The sequence below is a fragment of the Erpetoichthys calabaricus genome, chromosome 13 (genome assembly GCF_900747795.2).
Source record: "Erpetoichthys calabaricus chromosome 13, fErpCal1.3, whole genome shotgun sequence".
Classification (NCBI taxonomy): domain Eukaryota; kingdom Metazoa; phylum Chordata; class Cladistia; order Polypteriformes; family Polypteridae; genus Erpetoichthys; species Erpetoichthys calabaricus.
In genome coordinates this window covers 144,780,992-144,807,685 of record NC_041406.2, presented here as the reverse complement: position 1 = coordinate 144,807,685, position 26,694 = coordinate 144,780,992, and the positions used below count along the sequence as shown (strand labels likewise).

Genomic DNA, 26,694 nt, shown 5'->3' with positions numbered 1-26,694 from the left:
AATTAATGTTAAAAATGAGGAAGACTGTGAATTTTCGGCTTAAAGTATACTTTACATAATATTTTGTGCATGAAAAATATTAATGCCATTAAACAAACGTAATGTCATTTTTAAAAATTCAGCATTTTTTTCCTAAACAACATTTTTCACTGAATTCATCATCACACGGAAAAAGCTTATGATAGAGGAATTTAAATTTCAGAAACGCTTTCCCCACATCCAAATCAATTGAGTTGACAGATCTTGTTGTGCGGGAGGTTTTTGATGCTAACCAGTGTAATGCATAAAGTCAGCCTACATGAAGTTCAGTCAACACACTGGCAGATAAACTTTCTTAGTACGACTGGAAGATGCCTGTAGGAAAGCAAAAAGAATAGCAAAGCTGAAAGGAGAGATACAATTCGAGGTCGAGAGAACAAGTAAGAGGCCAAAAGTGAAAGTAACACAAAAGACATTTTGCATAAGGCTTTTCTTTAGAGTTTTGGTATCCGCAGGTCAGATAGGGAGATGACTTCCCAGCCATTCTTTTATCCCGTCACGTTGATTAAGCTCAGGTCATGAACTCAGAGCCCACAAGCATTAAACTGCAGGGAAGCAGACCTAACAACAGGATTACAAAATGGCAGTGACTGAGGACCTAAAATGGCTGTCCAAGATGTTGCAAAACAAAACACAACATCTGAACCATTACAAAATTCAAGCAAATTAAAAACTAACAGAATCCTCAACCTCAATAATCACCCAATGTAAGCACCAAAGCCCACTAAATAATTAGAATAAAACCCAATCACGACACACAATAATCTTAACATTCATGAAAGAACCAACTCTTAGAGCAAAGCCACAGGAAGGAGCTTTTATAGTTTCCATCAAGTAACTGCAGACCTGGTTGCAGCAGAACCCGACTTAATAAGAATGCCACCCTGTTTTGGCTGCATATTAATTTGCAAATATTAACAATTAAAAAGGAAAGAAATGGGACTGTCAGTGGTGATGGTGCATCCTGGGGTGCAATAGAGGGGCTGAAATCCTCACCCTTGCAAGTTCTCTGTGGCTACATTAAACATTTGTATTAAACAGACTACCATTTGTCATGGCAGCTGTCTGATATGATATGTACTTTGTTTTATTTTTAAGACTCTACATTTGCTGGTTTTAGAAGTGTCTGCTCTGGGCAGATAAACATCATGTTCATTACCAATCCTAACAACGAGGACATGCAGCATCCAATACAAGTAATGGGGATTCAAGTCGTCAACAGCACTGAAAACGCCGTCGCCTTCGTACACCGACCTGACCTCAGGTGAGCACTTTCCTTAATTCGTACCATCCATCCATCCATCCATTTTCCAACCTGCTGAATCCGAACACAGGGTCACTGGGGTCTGCTGGAGCCAATCCCAGCCAACACAGGGCACAAGGCAGGAACCAATCCCGGGCAGGGTGCCAACCCACCACAGGACACACACAAACACATCCACACACCAAGCACACACTAGGGCCAGTTTAGAATCGCCAATCCACCTAAGCAGCATGTCTTTAGACTGTGGGAGGAAACCCACGCAGACACGGGGAGAACATGCAAACTCCACGCAAGGAGGACCCGGGAAGTGAACCCAGGTCTCCCAACTGTGAGGCAGCAGCGCTACCCACCGTGCCACCGTGCCGCCCTTAATTCGTACCTTGCACCTGAATTCCACTGTATTAGGAAAATGAAAGGATTGTAACTAGGTATAGTACCTTTATAAAAATCCAATGTTTCATGTCTATTAGATGGATAAAAGTTACTGAAACAGGAACATGAGAAATGTGTAATGAGACGGGAGACATGATTAGTTATTCTTACGTTTCCATTATGGTGCGGCCTAATCTGGCTCAACTCATGAAGTGTTCCTGTTAGTAAGCAGCTCAGAATGGCACTTTTATTAGGATTAAAAACTAGCTATGCTTACCTGTCGAAAAAAGGTAATAGAATATTTGGGAAATACTTGCTGCCTCCCGTTCTCTTGTGTACCTTCAGCACCTTTCCTCGGTATTCACGTGTGTCTGAGCGTTTCTTCACCAGCGGTCCCCTTCTCAACTATGTTCCCATGAAGCCACCTCCTCCAACTCTGTTGTTCTTTTCGAGGCCCCTTTAATCTCCTCTTGTTAGGTTTTATACTTGCCGTCTTTGAGGGCGACTCTCTTAGTGTGCGCCTCGTGTGTCTGACAATCACACTTCCTCTTTTGTCACGTCACCGACGCCAAACTGACCTATCAGATTGCTACGAGGGACCGGACTAACACACAGACCTTAGCGTTGTATTATTTAGTAGTAGACGTCACAAATAAGTAAAACCTCCAATGCAGTCACCTGAGAGGTCATAGCTCTTATGATTTGCTTACAGATTTCATTTTTTGTCACTTTCCTCTTGTTTTTTTGATAAACCATTTGATCCTCTCATTAGGTTTCACAACATGAGGATTTCAAGTCTTCCATTGTTTTTCATTTTAAATAAAATTTATTTCACATAGTTGAATTATTTTTTGCCGCATTTCCAGATCCATTTTGTTTACAGAGGGTACTGGAATTTGGTTATTACCACGTTGTTAGGTAATTGGCACAGAAGTGTCAATGTGAACTTTGTATTTGTCAGAGTTTACGGAGAAATAACAAATTAATGAGCGTGTGTTTAATTTATGTTAGTCTTCCCGGTAAAAGGATTTCTGATCTTTGAATTTTTGACAAGTTTGAATTCTCAGGATACGAATCTTTGCTTTTGGCTCACGTCTCTCCATCTGCTTCCTTATTTAATAATTTTCTGCTCACCCATCGGTGACAGAACAATAACTTACAGTTAGTGGCCCATCTTCTCATTAAACTCTTTTCCACAGCATTCCCGGGTTGCACAGAGGCATCGCCTATTCCAGCGGCATCAGGAATGGGACAGCAGCAGCAGGGACCAACGTGTCCACACACTCAGTTAGGATTGCCAGTTATTTAAATGTGCACATCTTTGACATGAAACTGAAGTACCACAAAAAAAATCCACAAGCACACATCAAGAAAATGGGAAATCTGCACAGATAATGTCTAAGCTGGACATGGAACTCAAGGGCCCAGGAGCGGTCAGGCGGCACTAACCAAATTAGAAAACTGTCAAAGAGTACAAATTCGGGAATTGCACATGAAACAAAAGTGCGTAGCTGAGTCTAAGGATCGAGATGATTCATGCCCTGCTCTTCTTGTCTCTCCTCATCTTCCAGTCTGGTGAACCCCTCTAAGTGCGTTGATATGACTTGTGATGCGAAAAGGAAAACCCTGCTAAAAGACCTGGACGGATCCTTACTGGGCCAGAGTGGGACAGTCGTTCCCCAGTCTGACTACCAGTGGGGCGGCGACACCCGCTATGGTCTTGGGGACTACAGAATTCCAATAGTCATGCTGACCTACCTGAATGGCAGTCGGATTCCTATTAATGAAATTGCACCAAATAAAGGTTTGTGGGTTTTTAACAATCTCAGCATTATTAAAGTACAAAGTAAAAGATTTATGGATTGAAGCTGAACAATGTCCAAAGTGACAATTTAGGAGAGTCAAACACTTGCGTCCTAAATTCATCCTTACCGTGTTTAACCTTATAAATCGTTAACATAAATTACAGAAATGACAATTCCACAGTGTAAATGTTGGGGCGCCAACTCGGTCCTCCCCGTTTACTTCAAAGTCCTCAATTAATAAATACAAACTAAAAAGGTGCCGCTCAATAGCAGGGTCTATGAACGTAAAGGTAAAGGCAGCCTCTCTATCAGTCATTTTCTATCCCGTCTAGTCCTGAGCAGCATCGCGGGGGTCTGCTGGAGCCTATCCCAGCTAGCATAGGGTATAAAGCAGGAACAAACCCTGGACAGGGTGCTAGTCCATCGCAGTGGTGTTTTTAAAAGGCTTTAGGCTATCAAATTTAGAAACTTCCATTTCTGGTTAGCATGCTTGGTTAGATATTTTTACTTTGTTTTGATCTCCTGACTTTTGACCACAGATTGTTACGCAACTTGGTTTTTGGCTCATCTCCTGGCCATGACTGCTATCTGCTCAGTCCTGCCTCTTACCCTTAAATGGCAGAGCGGACTCTTGCTGTCGCACAATACTCTCGTCAGCTAGAAGACTTGGCTGAGTGAGATTTCTCTGATTTTCTGCTACTTGATCCCGAGGTCCTGAGTTGCTGACTTTCCTCTGCTGCCTCAGGGGGGACCATCAGCTGTGAGAGGCAGTGTCACCAATGCAAGTGACAATTGCAATTTGCTTTTTTACTTCTCACCCAGAAGAATTAAACAGGGCTAAGCATTCCAGTCTAATGGCAGCACTTGGAAAAATAAAAAAATGTACTTGGAATTACTGACATAACATACAGTAACATTGCCAAATTCAATGGCAACAAGGGGTCCAATGGTACAAAGGGAACCTGTGCCAGTCACCCTAATACATACTGTACAGCCGTTTGGTGATTCACAAATCATATTCAGTGAGAAAAGGTCTCGTACGTTTTGTTAAGCACCTTGTGTTGGGCTGCCTTGGACAGCTCAAGTGATTGACATTGCTCTGCCCTGACTGCTGACCGGCGATTCTCCAAGGCAGAATGCTATGACCTGGGTTTCGGAGATGCTAAGAAAGGCAAAATTGGTTTGTGAGAAAAAATAAATAAATAAATTAACCACTTCCCAAATATTATGATTTCAAATTAGCAGTAATAAAGTAACAGTTTTGCAAGCCAATATTATATAATTGTAAAACTGGACTACGGTTTGAAGGACACATTCAATTCACAAGTAGTGTGTGACATGTTCCTCTTGTTGCAGGTGTAATCAGAGACCCCAGCTGCACTTACATGCCAAGCTGGCAAAGCTACAAGTGCTTCACTCTCGACTATGAGATATTGGTGATCGAAAGTCTTGACAGCGACACGGAGACCCGACGACTCTCTCCGCTGGCAGTGCTTGCAGACGGCTATGTGGACCTGCTCAATGGTAATAAACTTTTTGAAAATTATGAAAATCACCATACAGAAACAGAAATGAAAGTAAATACAGGGTGAGTCAGAATTATGTTAACACTAATGGATTATTTGTATCTCGACCAGACCTTGCCAGGTTGATGGATAGGTTGTGGTGGACCATTGCCATGGCCTCCACACTCCCCTCATTTGACACCCTGTGATTTCTGGTTATGGGGTATGGTGTATAGCAGGAAAGTTCATGATATCAATGACCTGAAGGACAGAATATGGACTATGGTATCATCTATTCCCTGCGAAATGTGTGTCCGGGCTTTAAATGGTACTGTTGCTCGTTGGTTTCTGTGTGTTGAACCTGATGGCAAACAGGTTGAGACACTCCTGTGTATCATCTGGCACATATGAAGTATGTTTTGTGAATAAATTGTTTCCACCATTCAAATGTTAACATAATTTTGACTCACCCTGTAATGTGGAGTTAATGATTACAGAAGGGCTACAGAACAGAGCTCAGTGCTTCAGGCATGGGGGAATAACAATGACAATGTCCATGTAAGCGAGATCAGTTGCTTATTAACTTGTATCAATCATTTGAAAGCGATGAAGATATGCCGGTTAGGCCTGACCACTCATCTAACAGCTGTTGACGCTAGAGGCTCTGTTTCCCCGTTAAACTGACCAGACAGATGTCCAGGACACACGTTTAAAAGCACTAAGAAGAATTCTTTAATTATTTTCTTCAAATAAAGTACACAAAGCACCACACTCGCCACAATTCTCCAATAATCAATACAATAATCAATCCTCCACTCCCAGCAGCTTAGTCACCCAACCTCCCAACTCCGGCTCCCATTGCTGGGTCTTCATCAGTCCTTTAAATACTCCATAACCCTGAAGTGTTTCTCTCGGGTTCAACACCACATCATCTTTTCTTAAGTATCCCAGAAGTACTGCGGGCTTTCGTCCTCGTGACTCCAAAGTACTTCCGGGTTGTTGTAATAGTAGGAGTCCCCAGGTTCTTTGTGAGCTCCCCCTGGCGGCACCCACGGCACCCAATAGGGCTGAGGAAACAGACTCCACGTCCCAGGATGCTTTGTGGGAATCCGGGGAACCGTTTCCGTCCAGGGGTGCTGCCACCTAGCGTCCCGGGGGATGCAGTACCCTGAAAAGGCTGCCTTCCTACATTCTTTTCTCTCAGGGATGTCCCGGCCGGACTGAACCGCCGGCCGTCCATCACACAGCATTTTGGGAAGCACTTGTGCGTAGGGCAGCAGCACAGTCCTGATGTCTGGTAGCCCCCTGTCTTGAAGCTCAAGCCCACATATTTGTTCAGGCTCTCCATGTACCCCTGTGACTGCTCGATACTTGTGGTTTCGCCAAACGTCCCATGAAATGTAGCTCAGTTAAATGGTGACAATGAATTGCAGCAAGTCTGCCATTTTAATGTTAGTTTCCAGCTTTGCACATCTGGCCGAGGTCCCGGGCAGTATAAGATGAGATGTGGTGGGCACAGAAATCATCATGGTCATTCAAGAATGGAAATCTCCAGGGTATTGTGCTTGCACAAAGCGGAGGATACCTTACTGAGGACCAGAAGGTGAAACAATCATCTACAGGTAAATGGATTTGTTACCAAGTGGTTAGAAAAGAACATTCATCAAGTACGAAAAAAATCAACGACAACAGCAACATTTGTTTCTATAGCGCATTCTCATACACAGACTGTAACTCAAAGTGCTTTACAAGATGACAAACAGAAAGTTACGTGAAAAGTGAAACAAATACGAATAGGGCAATGATATCAAAGAATAAGTAACAAAAAACAGTAAGGTCAGAGGCAACAGAAAACAAACAAATAAACCAAAAAAAACTCCAGTTAGACTGCAGAATAAAATCAAAATTTGCAGGGATTCCAAGGCCACAAAAAGACCACCCTGCCAGCCCCCACTGGGCTTTCTACCTAACATAAATGTTCTTAAGTCAGCTGTCTTTGATGATGTTGGACTCATGGACGGCCGAGGCACCCGTCTTCATTCCTTCATCTTAGGGGGTTGCATGGTGCCTTACTACAGATGGTGGTGTCGGAAGTGACTTCAGTTTTCTTCAAGGCTCTGGTCTTCATTTCTGAGGACAAAAGAGGGAAAGGTGTGAATGACAGACTCCATCCTGTGGCTCGGGGTGGAATTGCAACTATTTTAGAAGCATCTGAAAAGGCCCCTGATTCACGCGCATGTGACACCGTGAAGTAGTAAATCAGACGCACACACTAAACCTCACAATCACGGTCCAATCTGAGATGACTAGGCAGTGCATGACGCTGACCTTTCAACCCATTGTGATGGTGGCGTCGCACGGGCACACATCTGGTTTGATTTTAACAGCAGCTTACTGTAGATGCACAGCTGCGACACACAATATTGAAATCCATAATAAACAAAATTGCATCGGGTAAAAGACAAGGAAATATTTTAACTATAAGAAAGCAAAACCTAAACAAAATCTCAGAAAGAAAAGTCAGAAAGAATTTCAGCAGCATTTCTCTGTCATGCTTCAGACTACTGTAGAAAAGGCAAACAGGATGGGAAATGTTAAACCGCCAGAAAGTCACAACCAGGAATCCAACTTATTCTTCATTTTATTAAAAGTTGTAAGCTATGAATCATATTAAGAAAAAGAAGCCAAAAATCAGGAACCGGGAAATATAAGTAGTGTTACTGTACACGTCACAAAGTCACAAAAGGGGCTATGTTTAGTTTATCCGCACACTCAGACACGTCTAAAGCCCCTGTCTTCATTGCGGCACTTGAATGATGTCAGTTATGCAACCTCCAAGACCAAACTCCTCAGCAACCATCATTATGTTGTAGCGACAGTAGCACAGGAAAAACAAAATGGCGATGGAAGTGATGCAAAATAAACTGGAGTCTGAGATTAAACCCGGAGTCCAGTTTACAAACTGATGGTAGATCAGAAATCTGTGCCAAAAAAATCCATAATGGAACTTTGAACTTGAGAAGGGAGCAAAAGGCAATGCTTTGTAACACCTCAGATCATCCCACGCTATTGAAATCTTCCCGAAACACCATTTAGAAATAAAAGGTAAAGTACCATTTCTGGTTAAAAGCTGATAGAAATCTATGTTTTGTACCTAATACTTGTATGCAAAATTTGGTTGACCTAAGTGAAAGCGAACTCAAGTTATCGTGTTTACACATACGCACACAGAGACATCAGTCCAAAAATGGTATTTTCGGACTCAGGGAGGTATAAAACATCAAGACTCATCAACATCTCGATATTGAATCTTTGGACGTATATGAGAAAGTAAAAAACATAAGGATTGGTCAAGAGTCCTGTCTTCATTTCAAAGGGATTTCATGTTGGTGGGCCACTTTCATTTTACGGAGTTACTCAGTTACTTTAAAAAAAACGCCTGCATTTTGCACGTAGTGAACATACAACTGCATGACTTGATGTACTAATTACGTGACACTTTTTTTTTAATGGACATTTTTAATATTGTTTGCCGTTGCCCTGTACTGATCACGATTGGATCCTGTTCAATCAGAAACTTTACTATTTCTGTTCTCCACAAAAACATGAGATTTAGATGTTTTTCTATGCCACCAGTACAAACTCCTTGGAATAAGTAACACATAAAATAATACAATTTGTGGGTGGTGTATTGCTTTAAATAATTTAAAGTTACAGTGCTGAAATATGAAATGCATTTTATATTACAAGAAGGTCAAATTTCAGTGGTAGCTCCTTATTCATTTGATTGGGAAACCTCCAGGGGTTGTTTCTTTCTCATTTAAGAAGTATTTATTGTTGGCGCCACATTTCCAAAAATTCAAACCTGCTGTATCTCGCTGTGCTCTTTTGTTTTCAGGTCCCGAAGATCACAGCTGGTGTACGGGCTACAGCTGCTACCGAAGGCTTTCAACGTTCCACACCATTGTGGCCACCAACAAATCCTTTTCGGTTTACTTCACAAGCACCTCTCCTCAGTCTCTTCGACTGATGCTGCTAAATGCTGACAACTCCAAGGTAGGCCGCTCACCAGTTTTGAAAAATTAAGTTTGGTATTGTCCAAGTCAAAGATTTCTTTTCCTCGCAAACATGGCATATCATCTTGAATTTCAATAAAGTGTCTATCTATCTATCTATCTATCTATCTATCTATCTATCTATCTATCTATCTATCTATCTATCTATCTATCTATCTATCTATCTATCTATCTATCTATCTATCTATCTATCTATCTATCTATCTATCTATCTATCTATCAGGGTGTAGCCACAGCAATATGGTGAAAAAGCATAAAAGATGCAGGCAGCAGTCACGAGTCTCAGACCAGACTTCTCTGTTCTACTTTATTCTCATTTACCCAGAAATATATAAATGCTTCAGTCTCTGCATAGATAACATGACGATCAGTTAAACAATGGTGCATGACAATTTCCTCTGCAGAACAACAGTGTAAAAACATTTACTTTGGTTCAACAACAGTGTTGTTGTCAGCTATCAAGAAGTACCTGATTAGAAACCAATGTCCTCAGAACTCGCTAATTTTCAAAGGAAGCAGGCAGTTCTGTATCACCACATTGTGTGTGGATGAGATACTAAATCAAAGCGGTCTGATTATTCAAAGCAGGTGACTCTTTTGCAAGACAGGTAAATATTTATATCCTGGAGATAGCCATCAACAATAACCTGTAGCAGAAATTTCCAGGAATTTTGTCTTTTCTTTAAAACACTGAATTCAAGCCCATTACACTAACAACCTTTCCTTTTCCGCCCTGCGGATGGAGGAAGAGAGTCGCGAGGTACCATGACATCACTTCCGCCCCAATGCTGACAGTTCTACTCCTTTCACTTGTGGTCAAGTGAGGAACAACAAGTCATAAAGAATTAACAGTGGGGCTCCAACCTGGCCTTCCCTGTGATGTTCCCTGAACGTAAGCAGCTGAAGACACCAGAAAAACTTGAGAGGGGGGAGAGAGAAGCCCCTGGAGAAAAAAATGTAAACTATTGGACCCAGCAAGTGGCAGCAAAGGCTTTATTGGGGAAAGGTGGGACTCTAATGGGATAACTGGGCCCAGAAGCTACCAAAGATGCCTGGTCCTTTGACAGAGAGAAGGCTTCTAATGGTGGTGATGCATGGGTGGTCCTGCAATTACAATACATAAAAATATATGACTTGATTAATATTCCTTCTTAGAAGTTGAAACAGACTAATGTCACCCCACCAGACATGCTGAGTTTTTCAGCTGAAGCATCATAAAGCTGCCTAGACCACTCGTCGAGATAGGGGACTCCTGTATTATAATTGCAGGACCACCCATGCATCACCTCCATTAGAAGCCCCCTCTCTGTGAATGGACCAGGTTTCTTTGGTAGTTTCTGGGCTCAGGTATCCCATTAGAGTCCCACCTTTCCCCAGTAAAGCCTTAGCTGTCACTTTCTGGGTCTAATAGTTTTGCTTTTTTCTCCAGGGCCTGCTCTCTCCACCTGTCACGTTTTTCTGCTGTCTTCAGCTGCTTACTTTCAGTGACCCACATGCACTATTATGGTGGACCACCCCTAGGTGACTGATGGCCACCTACACTGGCATGTAAAGTTTTTTTTATTCTGTTACTCTCAATTGTAGTGGAGAGTGATCACTCTGGTGTCCTTCTCCTGGCATTGTCGTGCCAATGAAATGACACCCCTTGGTAGCCGATGGAAAGCATGAATATTGTATTCTTTATTATTATAATGCAGTATAACTATATTTTGGAAATTGTTTCTTTTTTTATGTCCAGGCTGTGCGTGTGGCCATATTTTACTCAAATCCTCAGCGCTTAGACGTTTACGCCAATAATCAACTGGTTGCTCCGACTAATGCGGTATGGAACAGCAATCACACCGATTACACTCTCAGCGCCCCGACTTATACTGGTAGGTGTCAAAGTGCCCTCTCATTTAATGTTGTTAGTGTGACTGACTGTCATTTTTTCAGTATACATACCCATGTTGCCACCACACAAGGCATAAGTTGGGGAGATGCAGTATGAAAAGGGAAATGGTGGGCTTCACCATTGGCTACCATATCTATCCGACTAACCTTTATAATCCCATAAGCCTGACTTCATATTACCAGGCACAAGAGCTCTCCCTTTCCGTGAGCGTACAGAAGGTTCCCCAGTTGTGGAAATCAGCTTGTGTGGCCTCCGTGCCAAAGAAAGTGCATTCCAGTGATGCCAAGGGCTTCAGACCAGTTGTTCATACTTTATATATCGTGAAGACCTGTGAGTGGCTGGTCCTAAAATGGCTACAATCCCTGGTTTAGAACACCTTTATCCTCTACAGTTTGCCTATCAGACGCAGACAGGTGTGGAGGATGCTCTGATCTTCATGCTTCACTGAGTCTACTCCTTCTTGGACGAAGCCGGCATTACAGTCAGCCTCATGTTCTTTAAGGTTTCCAGTGCAGCTGGGGAAAAAGCTCAAGGCTTTGCGTCTTGATGACCCCACAGTCTCCTGGATCATGGACAACTTGACCAATAGAAAGTAGTTTGTGAGGCTCAGGGACCTGTCTGTCAGGAATGGTGGTGTGTAACACTGGGGCACCTCAGGGAACTGTCCTGTCTCCTTTACCATTCACCCTCTATGCAACAAACTTCCAGTACAATACCAGCGCTTGAAACTTGACTGAACAAACTTCTCAGGAACGGCTACTCCATCACAAGGGCTAACCCTGGACAAACTGCAAGCTGTGGAGAAGAGGATGGTGGCAACATTGGATGCCATCAGGAAAAATCCCTTCCAGGTGGTGCCCTCTTGGAGCATTTTGAACCATGGGCTCAGTCCTCCACAGTGTACTAAGAGGAGCCTCCGGAGGTCTTCACTGCCCACTGCTATCGGGCAAATCAGTGCTTCTTCACAACATCCCAGAGTAAATACTTATTTGATTTGCAATTTCTGCAAAATACACATTTATTATTTAATTAAGGTTTAGCTATATTTCTATTGATTGAATGTATTATTTTGCCTGTGAGTCCGAATCAAATTTCCCCTTAGGATTCATAAAGTTGATGTAATTCAAGAGAAGAGCCATCCCTGAATGGGAGGCCAGTCCATCTCATGGCACACATGAAAGAACACCGGGACAATTCGGACTCACCACTTGAGCTAAGCTTCACAGGCTAAACTTTAGAAGAACCTGGAATACTCCGAGAAAGCTACGTATGTGAGTGTGCCCCCTGATGCATTACCATCCCATTTAAATATGACCAGGCCCTGCCATGACAGAGTTCTTCATCGCTGGTGTCTGTGGACGCGGTAATGTCTCAGGGCTGTGTCCCACATGTGGAGGACATTTAGGGCGCAGAATCCTAGGTGTGTCAGCACATCACAAAACCATTCAACAGGATTTTGTAACTTTTATAAAATGTTTGGGGTGACAAATCAGTGACAACAGATGTGTTTTTATGCTCTCGTAAACTCCTTGCAGCCTTATAACCTCCATTACAGTTTAATGTGTGTTTTCACCTGTAACTCTCCATGACCGTCACTCATAATTCAGTGACACTAACTGTGACTTTCCTTATTTTTTTTTAGATCAGTTTGTTCCTCAAATGAATTCCACGATTTCTGGATCGAATTACTTTGACAGCGACTACAAAATGCTAAATATTTTAGTCCGAGGCTCGACTCCCATTATGGTCCGCACATCACCACTTCTCTTTATTTCATTCAATATGCCCTTCATGACTGTTGATCAGTTTTTTGGTCCACACATTATCCAAAACTTAGCTGCTTTCCTGAAGATCCCTGCAAGCAAGATACGCATCACCAAAATAGTTCGAGCGAGTAGCCGGCGAAAGCGTGATACTGGGATGACTGTGAACCTGGTGATAGCAGAGCCGCCGAGTCAACAGGCCACTCAGACGCCAACTGCAGGTATGTGGAGGGGTTTGCCTTTCATAGCAGAAAGATCTCCTCGATCCGGCATATACTGCCCTGAAAGGAGCGGGAGAAACGCAGAGTCAAAATAGTCGAGGTCTAAAAATAAAAGTCAGTCCATTCTTTCAAACAATCTTGGAACATGATCAGAAAAATCAGATACTAGAAATGAGAGTAAAAGATCCAAAACTGGAAAGGCAAAACAACAACAGGTCAAGAGTCTGGGTGTCATCCTCGACAGGACTCTATCTTTCCAATCTCAAATTAATAACATCATGCGATCTGCTTACTTCCACCGTCCGACATAATATTAATCACATCCGCCCCTTCCTCACTATCCATACCACTGCCATTCTTGTTCACAGTATTGTTACTTCTTGTCTGGACTATTGCAATTCTCTCCTCTTTGGTCTTTCTAATAAATCTCTCAAAAGTTTCAGATGGTCCACAATTCTGCTGCTCGCATCATTACTCGAACCCGTCTATTCACCATATTACTCCGGTCTGGAAAGCAGCGTCATTGTCTCCTGATTACGTTTTGAATTGATTTTAAAATTCTGCTGTTAACATTTAAGGCCATTCATAACCAAATCTGTCCAAGCTTCTTCATGTTGCCATTCCCTCCTGTAACCTTAGATCCTCTTTCTCCATCCACCTGACCGTCCCTCTCGCTCGTCTAACCACCATGGGGAGCGGAGCATTCAGCCGTTTTGGAACTCACTACCTACTGAGCTTAGAAATATCGAATCATTTTCAACTTTCAAATGTAAACTTAAAACTCATCTGTTTAAAATGTTTTTTTTCTTTATGATTACAGTGGCTTTGTTTGGTTTTCACTTTTATACAATACAACACAGTTTATTTTTGTATAGCCCAAAATCACACAGGAAGTGCTGCAATGGGCTTTAACAGACCCTGCCTCTTGACAGCCCCCCAGCCTTGACTCTCTAAGAAGACAAGGAAAAACTCCCAAAAAAAAAACCTAGTAGGGAAAAATGGAAGAAACCTCCGGAAAGGCAAAGAGAGACCCCTTTCCAGGTAGGTTGGGCGTGCAGTGGGTGACAAAAGAAGGGGGTCAATACAATACAATACACAGAACAGAACAAATCCTCAATACAGTATAAAATAAAAAGTTTTTTGTTTTTTTTTAGAAGTAAAAAAAATAAAAATGTTAGAAGTACGGAGCAGAATTTAACAGTAGATGATATCACATAATAAGATTTGGATATTTTTAGAGTCCTGGAGACCTCATCCATCAAGCTGCCTCCCCCATTTGGCCATTCCTTGGCTGAAACAGTGCTGGGACATCCAATCCGATGAAAGGACCCCTCTTTCCCACAATTCCTGCGATCCTCCATCAGGGATGACTTTTCCTTAGGCAGGCAAAACAACTTGGCAGGTGGGCTGTGGCACCAAGTGCCACATTTGAGTACCGAGAAGAGAAACAGAATAGGTGAGGGTTAGTATCCAATTATAACTCTCATGTTACTTCTGTTTTAGTGCTAATGACTAACAACAGAGATGCAGTCTGTACAGTTAATCAGCAGCTCTAGTCAGGGTGTGCTAAACTGAAGTCGTGAGTCTTCAGCCGGGATTTAAAAGCTGAGACCGAAGGGGCATCTCTTATAGTAGCAGGCGGACCACTCCACAGTTTAGGGGCCCTGTAACAAAAGCTTGACCTCCCACTGTTATTTTATTAATCCTTGGAACCATAAGCAGAACGGCATCTTGAGATCTTAGTGTGCGCTCTGGTTTGTAAGTCATGATAAGTTCAGACAAGTAAGCCAGACCTCGGCCATTTAATGCTTTATATGTTAAAAGGAGGATTTTGAAATCTGCCCTAAACTTAACCGGGAGCCAGTGTAAGGATTTAAGAACTGGAGTTATGTGTTCGTATTTTCTTGTTCTTGTAATAATTCTCGCAGCTGCATTTTGGATTAACTGGAGGCTGTATAAAGAACAGTTTGAACATCCAGTGAACACCGCATTGCAGTAGTCAATCCTACTAGAGATAAATGCATGAATTAATTTCTCAGAATCCTGTTTATTTAAAAAGCGCCTTAATTTCCTAACATTTTTAAGATGGAAGAAACATGTTTTGGACAACTTTGTAATATGCGCTTTAAATGACATACTAGAGTCAAAGATAACTCCTAGATTGCGGGCTGATTTAGTAAAATTAATTGGGATTCCAACTGAGTTAAATGATGACAAAATATTGTTATGATCAGCGTCATTCCCTCCAACAATTAACATCTCTGTTTTATCTGTATTTAAAGACAAGTAGTTCTCATTCATCCACTCCTTTAATTCACTAACACAACTAATTAAAGACAACATCGGAGAAACTTCATTTGATCTAAATGAAAGGTATAACTGGGTGTCATCTGCGTATGAGTGAACGTTAACATGATGTTTCCTAATGAGAGATCCCAGTGGAAGCATGTAAAGTGAAAACAGTGACAGTCCGAGTACTGAGCCCTGCGGGACACCATATTGAACTTCTGTGTATAATGATGGAGTCCTGTCAGCACATTTCTGTACATATTGGAATTGATTTGATAAATAAGAACTAAACCAAGCGAGCACGGTGCCTGTAAGCCTAACATCATTTTCTAGCCTGTGCAGTAAAATAGAATGGTCGATGGTGTCAAATGCTGCACTTAAGTCCAACAACATTTTATACTTTCTGTATTTTTTTATGTTTTCAGTTTTGTTTATAATGTGCTTTTTTATTGTTTGTTCGGTGTCCTTGAGTGCTTAGAAAGGCGCCTTGTATAAATAAAATGTATTATTATTATTAATATTTATTAATATAGCACGTTTTCATACAAATGATGTAGCTCAAAGTGCTTCTTTCCTCAAAAACCAAAAGTCGATCAAAAATTTGACAAGAGCAAGGATTTGTTAAAAGAGAGAAACAGAAAACAACAGTCTTTCAAGGCTTATCCATAAAACTCACATAAAGGGCGACTCAAGAATTTTAGGATTTAGGAGTCATAGTGGACTCCAAGCTATCGACTTCCAGACAATGTTGAGAAGCCATTAAGAATGTCAGGTTATAAAGCGCCTTGACGTGTGGAGTACAAGTCACAGGAGGTTCTGCTCAAGCTTTATAATACACTGGTGAGGCCTCATCTGGAGTCATGTGTGCAGTTTTGGTCTCCAGGCTAAAAAAGGACATAGCAGCACAAGAGAAGGTCCAGAGAAGAGCGACTCGGCTGATTCCAGGGCTACAGGGGATGAGTTATGAGGAAAAATTAAAAGATCTGAGCCTTTACAGTTTTAATTGAAAGAAGATTAAGAGGTGACCTGATTGAAGTGTTTAAAATTTTGAAGGGAATTAGTCCAGTGGATCGAGACGGTTATTTTAAAATGAGTTCATGAAGAACACGGGGACACAGAAACTTGTGAAGAGTGAATTTCACACAAACATTAGGAAGTTTTTCTTTACATAAAGAACGATAGACACTTGGAATAAGTGACCAAGTCGTGTGGTGGACAGTAAGACGTTGGGGACTTTCAAAACTCGACTTGATGTTTTTTTGGAAGAAATAAGTGGATAGGACTGGCAAGCTTTGTTGGGCTGAATGGCCTGCTCTCAACTTGATTATTCTAATGTTCTAAAAAGCCATCCTTTAAATCCTTAACCTAACGAGGTTAGGCTCACAACCTCTGTGAACACCTGTTGGATGCATCATGGCATTGAATTCCCCAAAAATGGTGTTATGGCAAAATGTAAATACATTTAAAAGTTTGTTAAGGTGCAAAACCACAAAAACAAACCTCAGATTTGGAATTTCTGTTTGTCAAAATGCTATAATCAATATATAATTAGCCCAAAGCTCTCCTAGAATTTGCACAGTCATTTTTTGAAAATCAGAGATCATAATAGAGGGAAAGAGAACTATTGAGAACAGCTGGAAAGGTCTTGGTGTTCAGAAATATTTCTTGAGTGTGTAGAAAACTGAGTGGTGGATTGCATTCATAAGGTCGGGTAAGGTCAGGTTGGGGATCATGCACTGGTACAGCGTGTTGCCGCAACCACCACACAACAAAACAGCTCGGGATCCTGGTTGGCAACCACCCAGGCAAACATGCGGTCCAGTCCCACCCTCTGGAAATGACCCTTTATCTGCCGCAGACAGGGGTTACGTAGGTGTCCCCTTGGCCTGGTCCAGCCACTTGGGTGCTCAACAATGATCTGGATCACCCTCGGGTAATTGTGTCACATGGCTATAGTGCCATAACTGACGCTCCCACAAAATGCAGGCCATGTGCCTCATTTGGGACTCCATGATCAACACAAAGTCACACCAGTGGCACCCAAGGATTCCCCAGAGAGACATAGTACCAAAAGAGTCCAGTCTTCGTCTCAGGTTACTGGATAGCGTCCGTGTCTCACAAACAGGGAGCACCAGGACTCTAAAGACTTGGACCTTCTTCCTTTTGCAGAGATATCGGGAGGGCCACACACCCCTTTCAAGCAACCTCATGAACCCCCATGCTCTCCCAATCCATCTACTGACTTCATAGGAAGAGTCTCCAGAGATCATCACCATTCATAAGGAGGCAGCAAATTTGTAGTCAGGGAACAGACAAGAAGTTTAACACCAGAAGAGGCAAAACTAAATCAACAAAAAAACAGAACTGGAACACAAAAAATAAACATGAAGTTATAAACAAAAAAGAATTCAATGTAGAAGTCGCCATTGCTCTCTTGGGTTTCTTACCCTTAATTATGACTTCTGCAAAGTCTTTTTTAAGAAAGGATCCAATACTGGGGTATTAGAAGTTTTGCTGGATATGATAACACATCATGTGACCTTGTGTCATGTGACCAAAAAGGTCCACAACATCCACGTTAATAACAGGATAAGCATCTGTGTGTCAGTCTGGTTGCTATGTCTGTGTTATTCCAAAAGATGGAAACATTTTTAGTAATAAAACACATTACCTTTCCAACAGATGACACATCACAAACACTTTTAATAATAAAACGCATTGCCTTTCCAACAGATGAAGCACCACAAACATTACAAATCCCATACAACAGAGACATATGCATTACATGGAACACTGCAAATATTAATGCTGACGTCTACCTTGATTATAATATAGATTACAACCCACCTTAGATGGCTAGCACAGCTAGTAGATAATTATTCAGCAGTAACAACAGTAAGGATAATAACCCTTAAATTGGCATAGCTTAGGAGAAATTGGCAATAAAATGAAATTAAATGGTTAACGCAAGACTGCAGCTCTTGGCCTTGAGCACATTAGTAAAATCTGATTTAATTAAAAGTATAAGCATGTCTCAAATGAGCTTATATTAACTCTTCCAGAGCGGATGTCGACTTCAGTCAAAATTCCGGGGTACAGGACGGTAAGCAGCAGTAAACGGAGACAAAACTCCCTGTTACGTTTTAGTTCGACTGTCTTTGCTTGAAGGAAAGTTACCTCCATTGATTTGATTCTCTGTGCGTGCACGAGTAGCGACGAGCAAACAACCAAAGCAAAATAGTCCGCGGATAGCGTCTTGTGTATTATCACTGAATCAGACTCTGATTTGTTGGACTCTGATTTTGATGCAAGTGATCTGGAGATGAAAATGAAACTGACGTACTGGCATCAGCTGATCGGGGTGCTGATGTCAGTCAGTCAGGCATTGTCCAACCCGCTATATCCTAACACAGGATCACAGGGGTATGCTGGAGCCAATCCCAGCCAGCACAGGGCACAAGGCAGGAACAGACCGCGGGCAGGGAACCAGCCCACTGCAGGGCACACACACACACACACACCAAGCACACACTAGGGACAATTTAGGATTGCCAATGCACCTAACCTGCATCTCTTTGGACTGTGGGAGGAAACCCACGCAGACATGGGGAGAACATGAAAACTCCACGCAGGGAGGAACTGGGAAGCGAACCCAGGTCTCCTTACTGCGAGGCAGCAACGCTACCACTACGCCACCGTGCCGCCCGGGTTCTGATGTGCCTACAGCAATATTCACCTGGGAGGACAGCCACTTACGACAATAAGAGGTACACTCTGATAGCCAGGCAGCCGGACTGCCGCACACTCCTGTGCCACTAGAAACAGAGAACACGTGCCGACAGCAGCTACAGCCCACACCAAGAGACGTTTTCTGTTGATTTATGTGCAAAACTATTGCTTTGTGTGCCTCTCAGAAAACTGAGTGTCTGAGGAAAAAATATTCAGCCCTCAAAGAGTTAAAACTTATGTTTAAACCTCAAAAAGTATCATCCTGTTCTTCACCACCGCCTATGACTGGAGTGATTGCCCTCTTCATATTCACTCCTGGCACCCAAAAAAGGTTCTACATAGTTACCCTTTGGGGAGAAAAACTCCATAAAGTCGTGCATTGATTGGATGGTGATATTGTGTTCTTTGCATATGTTGGCAAAGATACAGCAAACAGGAATCAATTGAGTAAATGCTTAAAGATAATAATTATACTTCAATTTCATACACTTTTGTGATTAAATTAGTTAAATTCGGATAGTAATTGTGTAGTCACCAACACCGTTAGCTACCTTTTAGGCTGGCAGAGAGAGAGGGAGCTAAACAGAGAGCTACCTGTTTGAAGATTTCTGTACACTGCTGCTCAGTGGTAATATTTTTTTCACTCACGTGACACAGATTCAATATTTTTAGAGAAAAAGGAGATGCAAAAAAATAAATAAATAAATAAAACTACCTGAAAAGAGCTTTTCTCTGGCCGGACACCCTGTTTAATGTCCCAAAGTGCAAACCAAATAAATAAATAGCATAACGATTATTGTTATCATACCTGATCCTGTAAAAATGATTCTTCAGAGTCGAAGCTCCATCCTCTTTAAAAGCAGATCCCAGCGAGAATGCTGACTCCTAGATGAGCAGTGATTTATATACAGTATCTGGGTGGCCGGAAGAGGCGGGGCTTGTGGTAATTACACCAGCGGCCTGCTCATTGGTCTTCCGGTGGGTCCTCCTCCTCCACTCCAGAGGAGATGGAAAGCAGGCCAGTGGCACTGTTCTACCCACCGTGACAACCCAAACCAGTACCTGTGAGAGACACCCCCCCCCCCCCCCCCCAAAGCTTTCATGAGTGACAGATGGCGCGTGTCCTGGGGCTTCATTATCATTTAAATCCTGGTGCAATGCTCCCCTTACTATCCATGATTTGGATGTCAAAAAGAGAAAATGTTTTCTTGTGCGTGTCTTTTTGATATTCTTTTTGACTACGATCTTTGGTATACGTTGTGGTTTTGGCATCGTGGTCATATTGACTCTCATTTTTGACTCCTTTTTCAGTTCTATGGTGATTTGTACATTTTCTATTTTTCTCACTGTTCAGTTTGCTGACAATACAGCTTGCGAAGTGCCTGTTTTTATCTCTTCCTCACATCGTTTTGCTGACTGCAATTCTTCGAGACCACACACATGTATTTTCACCATTTCATCCTTTGTTTCTGTCTTGTAGGGCAGCTACAAGTTCAGGATCTGGTAAAGATTGCGGATACCGTTGGACAGCTACTCATTGCTGGAAACCTCAGTGCAGCCGTTGGGTATAATGTCACATCTGCTAGCATCACGAGGCCACCACCGACTCCAGGTACTCCTGCATGGGCTGAGGTATGTGATGATCATAATAAACCCCCCTTTATAACCTTTTTCTTTAATACGTGTTGTAAGAAAGCCAAAGGCGATGTGAGAAGGGTCGAGGCACCACAGGGTGAACGCCACTTAATGCTAATAAAAACAACAAAGTGAATAGTGCCCGTGCACTGTCTGGATGAAACGTGCTGTGCAGACGCGAGTCTGCTATGACTGCCCGCTTCTGGTTGGCTTGTGGATTTAATTAGGTCCAAAACAGAAGTGATGGGACTGACAGATCAGGGAACACAAGAGGGAAAGATGTGAGTGACAGCACCAACCTGTGGTCTGATGTGGAATTACCGGTAGCACAGAAGCCTTGAAGATGCCCCCCTCGTATGCACACGTGTGTGACACTGCATAGACTCTAAAGTGGGTGAGACGTGCACAGGAAGTTAGCTCAACTTTTGTCTGAGTGTACCTTGATAAAGAGGTAAAGAATTAAAAGATAGAAATTCTACATTTTAGAGAAAAGAGAAAGAGTAAGATGATTAGTAAAATGTGCACAGGCCAAAAATGTAAACCCGCGGCTTTGTGGTGTTCCAGTCCTTGTTCATATCTGCTAAGCCAGGGGTCTTAAAGGGCTTGCTCTGTGACCTTCTATTGCTGCTAGTGAAATGTCCTTCTTTTGCCCCCATTTTAATAAAGTTACTTATCAAATTCAGAGTCCTTCATTGTTTCTTTGCCAATGTCTAAACAGTACAGACAGGCAAAGTGGGACAACAGATGACCGGCTGATTCAGGGGTCTCAACACCATTTTCACTCCAACTATTCCTTACTGAGAAGCCAAATCTTTCTGTTAATGAAAGCTGCTATTTCATTCTGTGTCTTATTTATGTGCACATTCAGTTTTGCCGCAAGCTTCCATTCAAATACTTTGTTGTACAGAGCTGACCACTTCTTCCCAGACCTTCACTTTCTATGATGGAAAGTCAAGTCAATCAAAATGAAGGCAAAAGAAGGACGTTTCACTAGCAGCAATAGGACGTCACACATGGGGGTGAATGGGGTCAGCTAAGCAGGACATCAGTCACCTCGCTTTGCACCTCATTAGTGTTTAGCTGCTGGTTAAAGGGAAAAATTAGAAGATCTCAATCTTAGAAGGTCAGACAATTCAAATCAAAGCAACAGAAGGAACTGGTCACCCTTTAAGAAAGCCTACAGCCAACCTCGGCCCCCCGTGATCTGAGTTTGGCACCCTGCACATGCTTGACCAGACTGCACACCGGGCACCAGACACAGAAAGGGCCCGAAATATGCCACGCAATGCTTTGTGGCAATAAACGGCACCTGGCCAGAGGACATTAATGTTTCATTATTAATCATCGATGGTGTCTGCTTTGAATCAGAACAACACAAAGCAGTGTGTTAAGTTTGTCGTGCATTTCTGAAACTCTACATCACTTCATGTTAATGATTGGTCTACAGACAAACATAAATATGGCTGGTGGCTTTCACTTCGAAGGCAAGTATGTCTCCCTGACTTCACTTTTTCATTCTTTTTCTAGATGGCATCTGCACCAGTGACAATGAGAGGCAATTCGACTTCAAGTTTTTTGTCGACTGTGACCAGTCTGGTGATTGTCCTGCAGCCAACCGTGGGACAGCAAGGAGGTTTACTACTTCAGCAGCCGTCCATTATGGCCGTGGACCAGAATGTAAGACAAATAACGCCTGAGAGTCAGGATGAAAACAAGCAAGGCTGATTTGAATTGGCAAGAACAATAAAAATGAAAGTAGGATCATGAGTGGCATGATAGATAGATAGATAGATAGATAGATAGATAGATAGATAGATAGATAGATAGATAGATAGATAGATAGATAGATAGATAGATAGATAGATAGATAGATAGATAGATAGATAGATAGATAGATAGAAAGGCACTATATAATAGATAGATAGATAGATAGATAGATAGATAGATAGATAGATAGATAGATAGATAGATAGATAGATAGATAGATAGATAGATAGATAGATAGAAAGGCACTATATAATAGATAGATAGATAGATAGATAGATAGATAGATAGATAGATAGATAGATAGATAGATAGATAGATAGATAGATAGATAGATAGATAGATAGATAGATAGATAGATAGATAGATGTGAAAGGCACTATACTATATGCATACAGACTGATTAAAAATGAATGGCACTATATAATAGATAGACAGATAGACATGAAAGACACCTTGACTCCAATTCCAATTCTATCCTGACAGTACTGCAAGGCGGGAATCAAACTTGGATGAAGCACCAGTCCATCACTGGGTCACACCCACACAGGACCAATTTAGATATTGTAGTAAATAAAAAACCTGGAATATCCCATTGACTCAAGTATTCAGACCCTTAACTCAGTACTTACTCAAAGCCATTCCAGCCTGTAGTCTTCTTAGGTTTGATGCGACACGTTTCACACACCTGGATTTAGGGACTTTCTGCCATTCTTCTCTGCAAATCCCCTCAATGTCTGTCAGTCTGAATGGAGACCCTCAGTGGACAGCTATTTTCAGGTCAGTTCTGCAATGTTTGATTAGGTTCAGGTTTGGAATCTGGCTTGGCCACTCAAGAACATTCACAAAGTTGTCCATAAGCCATTCCTGTGTTGTCCTTGCTTTGTCCTCTTAAAAGGTGAACCTTCAGCCCAGTCTATTGTCCAGAGTGCGCTGCAGCAGGTTTTCATTACCAACATCTCAGTACTTTGCTCCTTTCAGCTTTTCCTCAAACTCATCTAGTTCCCCAGTCTCTGATATGACCTCCACCATGCTTCATCAATTGGAATAGTATTATGCAAGCGATGAGCAGTGCCCGGTTTCCTCTAGACTTGATGCCTAGAATTGAGGCCAAACAGGTCAATCCTGGTTTCATCAGACCAGAGAGTCTTGTTTCTCACAGTCCTTTAGGTGCCTTCTTGAAAACTCCAATTGGGTTTTCATGTGTCGTCATAAAGCCCAGATTGGTGGAGTGTTGCAGCTGTGATTGTCCTTCTGGATGTTTTTCCCGTCACACCACAGGTTCGGTGAAGCTCAGCCAGAGTGACCTTCGGGTTTCTGGTCACTACTCTTACCAAGGCTCTTCTCCCATGATTGTTGCGTTTGGCTGGGTGGCCAGCTGTAGGATGAACTGTGGTTCTTCTATTTAAGAATTAAGGAGGCTTTTGCCCTCTTGGAAGCCTCGAATGCTGCAAAACCTTTCTTCTGCCACCTTCCTGAGATCCGAGCCTCGACACAGTCCTGTCTCTAAGCTCTGCAGGCAGTTGTTTCAACCACATGACTTGGTTTTTGTTCAACTAACCGTTCACCAAGAACACAGGGACACAGTTGGACACTTATTAAGGGTAAATTTCACACAAACTTTAGGAAGGTTTTCTTCACACAGAGAAAGTGGAATGAGTGACCAAGTAGTGTGGTGGACAGCAGAACTTTAGGGACCTTCAGAACTCGACTGTTTGAGAAGAATTAAGGGGACAGGACTGGCAAGCTTTGTGGGGCCAAATGACCTGCTCTCGTCTTGATTGTTCTAATGTTCTAACTGTAGGTCCTTCTATAGACAGCTGTGGGTCTTTCCTGGTCAGTCCAGTCATTAGAATTGGCCACAGGTGGACTCCAAACATCTCAATGTAGATCACTCGAATGGGATAGACCTGAGCCAAAGCAAAGGGTTTGATTACTGGTGTCAATGGGATATTTCAGTCTTTATTTTTAATAGATTTGCTTAGATTCCTAAAATCCTGTTTTTGATTTGTCATTCCGTGGTATTGAGTGTTCCTTGATGAGAGAAAAAATGAATTGAAATGATCGTAGCACAAGGCTGCAACATAATAAAATGTGTGAGGAGACTGAAGACTTTGTGAAGACGCTATATTTTATAGTGAGACCTTTATAACGCTGTGTATCTCAATGTTTGTTTAGACTCTGTTTATTGTATTGCATACATTTTGAAACTTTATTAAAAAAAAAAAAAAGATGATGGAAGCCTGATTGCTCCCTCTTTGTTTTCCAGGGTGCCTGTGTGTCTGTCGGAGTGACGTCCTTTGTCCTGACAGCAACTTTGAAAGACCTAAGTGGCCAGTACATTACTGGTCTTGAAGGGAACACCACAATCCCGTTTTCTGATTGCTGGGCAAATTACACGGACCTTTACCTCACAGTCAAAGGCAGGTGTCTCTTGTAATACCACAGCCACTAAGCTGTCATGTTGATGGGTACACACTTTACAGAGAAGATGCCATAGGAAAAGAACTAGGAACATCCTTTAAGATCGCATGAAGCGAGGTCAGCATCACACAACTCGACTTTTAGTCACAGAGCATGTCACTTAATGAGTACCGTGAGGATGTCACATTTCACAAATAGTAGTTGCAGGGGATAACGGATTACACGGCGTAACCTGTGACTCGTTATCCCCAGTAGATCAAAGGGTAGGGCTTTGATCTTACCAGACATTACCTCAGTGGTCCTCCAGGGTTTCCTCCTCCTTCTCCACCATAAGGAAACATGAGAAAAAAAAAAAAGTTAGCTGCAGTGTGACACTTAACACCTTTCCCATATTTGTCCAGTGCAAATCAATCGAAAGCTCCTCATAGCCACAAACATACATATTAGTAATAATAATGAGGCAATAATTATTTTTAATGCAATAATTCTTTTTCAGATTTCAAAGATTGGTGCATCAATTGTTAGTTTATATCTGGTTTTCAAAACGTATTTTAAAAATTCTTCTTGCAGGAAAGAGTGTGATAATGGTCTTCACGATGAACAACATCGAGTCGATGTCCAGATCCCTCTCAACTGATGCTGCGACCCCTTTGGCGACCAGCAGCACCACAACGAGCACCACGACCAGCACAGCGCCGAGCGGCTCCAGCTCGCCATTGAGCAGCTCCAGCTCGCCATTGAGCGGCTCTAGCTCGCCGTTGAGACCCTGGCCCGCGTTCATCGCTGCTCTTCTGGGTCTGCTCACCTTCCTGTTGTTCAAAGGATAAATGGCCCGGCAGACTTAAGAAAGGCGTATCGTTATCGTTTCATCTGTGCAGGCGTTATTGAATGATTTCTTAAATATATCCGTTATTTTACAGAGTTTTGCTTCCAGCCTAGTTATGATTTAGTTATAAATATTATATTTGTGTGAATGCTTACTGCACATGGGTACACTAATCATTTGTGTAATGTACTTGATTCTTCTTCCTGATCTGAAGATGATTTGTGCTTTGTGAATCTGAATGCACTTTAATAAATCTGTTTATGCTGATGTTTACGCATTATAATCTCGTCTAATTCATTTACGACGAGTCCATTCGAGTCCAACGCCCGCTGGCTCATCGTTTCCCGAGAATGCCATGCAAAACCAAAACAAGCAGACTATTAAAAATTAAAAAAAAAAAAGGAATTGCAAGACGTAAAACACAAGATATCCTTCCAGAAAACATTTCAATTTGAATTTGAAGTAACACAGCTGTTCTATGTCAGGGTAAGCTCTGAGACAGTTGGATGTATAGAAGAGTCTGTGCCACCCAACAGCTTCTGTCTCAACCAGCCCACCCCATGGGGTTGTCACACCAGCGTATTCTTCGTCTTCCACGCTCTTGGTAGTTATAAGTATAGATGGCTTATGCACAAAAAGTCCAGTATTGCCCGTTCCAGAAAAGATTTGGGGTTTGTTCAGGCCCCTCATTTAATATAAATAAATAGAATAGAATCGAATGTGAAGTCCAAGGAGAATACTCGGACGTCTCTCACACTGTGACGCCTGGGCTTTGTTGGCTCTTCCAGTCTTTAGATTTTTTCTTGAATGTCTCCTCCTTGGACTTCATCTTTATCAGAAGTGGGGACGTCTGTGAATGTCAGCTCGCAGCATAATCAGTCCTTAAATGGGTCCTATGGTAGGGGAGGTGAGACCTCCCAGTGAAGACAGGCGGTGATGTTAAAAATTGTTGTGGGACTCGTCCTCGGGTCTATTGGATGAAAAAGAAGGGGACATTAGTCCTCAAGCACTTGTAACGGAGGTGTTACCTTACCTGAGACTGCAAGATGTCCGTTGTGCACACGAGTGCAGCTCTGCTTTTTTTATAA

The 26,694-nt window shown here is 42.2% G+C and overlaps 1 protein-coding gene across 1 annotated transcript in view; it reads left to right on the top strand.

Moving 5' to 3' along the window:
• The window catches only part of LOC114641883 (fibrocystin-L-like), a 98,490-nt gene extending 72,617 nt beyond the window's left edge, over positions 1 to 25,873 (top strand). The window contains exons 42-50 of the mRNA XM_028790906.2: positions 1,138 to 1,303; positions 3,247 to 3,479; positions 4,837 to 5,004; positions 8,884 to 9,041; positions 10,800 to 10,935; positions 12,598 to 12,939; positions 20,438 to 20,589; positions 22,120 to 22,269; positions 24,626 to 25,873. Of these exons, the coding sequence (XP_028646739.2) occupies positions 1,138 to 1,303; positions 3,247 to 3,479; positions 4,837 to 5,004; positions 8,884 to 9,041; positions 10,800 to 10,935; positions 12,598 to 12,939; positions 20,438 to 20,589; positions 22,120 to 22,269; positions 24,626 to 24,796 (1,676 nt within the window). The 3' untranslated portion in view covers positions 24,797 to 25,873. The remainder of the gene's footprint in view (positions 1 to 1,137; positions 1,304 to 3,246; positions 3,480 to 4,836; positions 5,005 to 8,883; positions 9,042 to 10,799; positions 10,936 to 12,597; positions 12,940 to 20,437; positions 20,590 to 22,119; positions 22,270 to 24,625) is intronic.
• Positions 25,874 to 26,694: the final 821 nt, after the last annotated feature.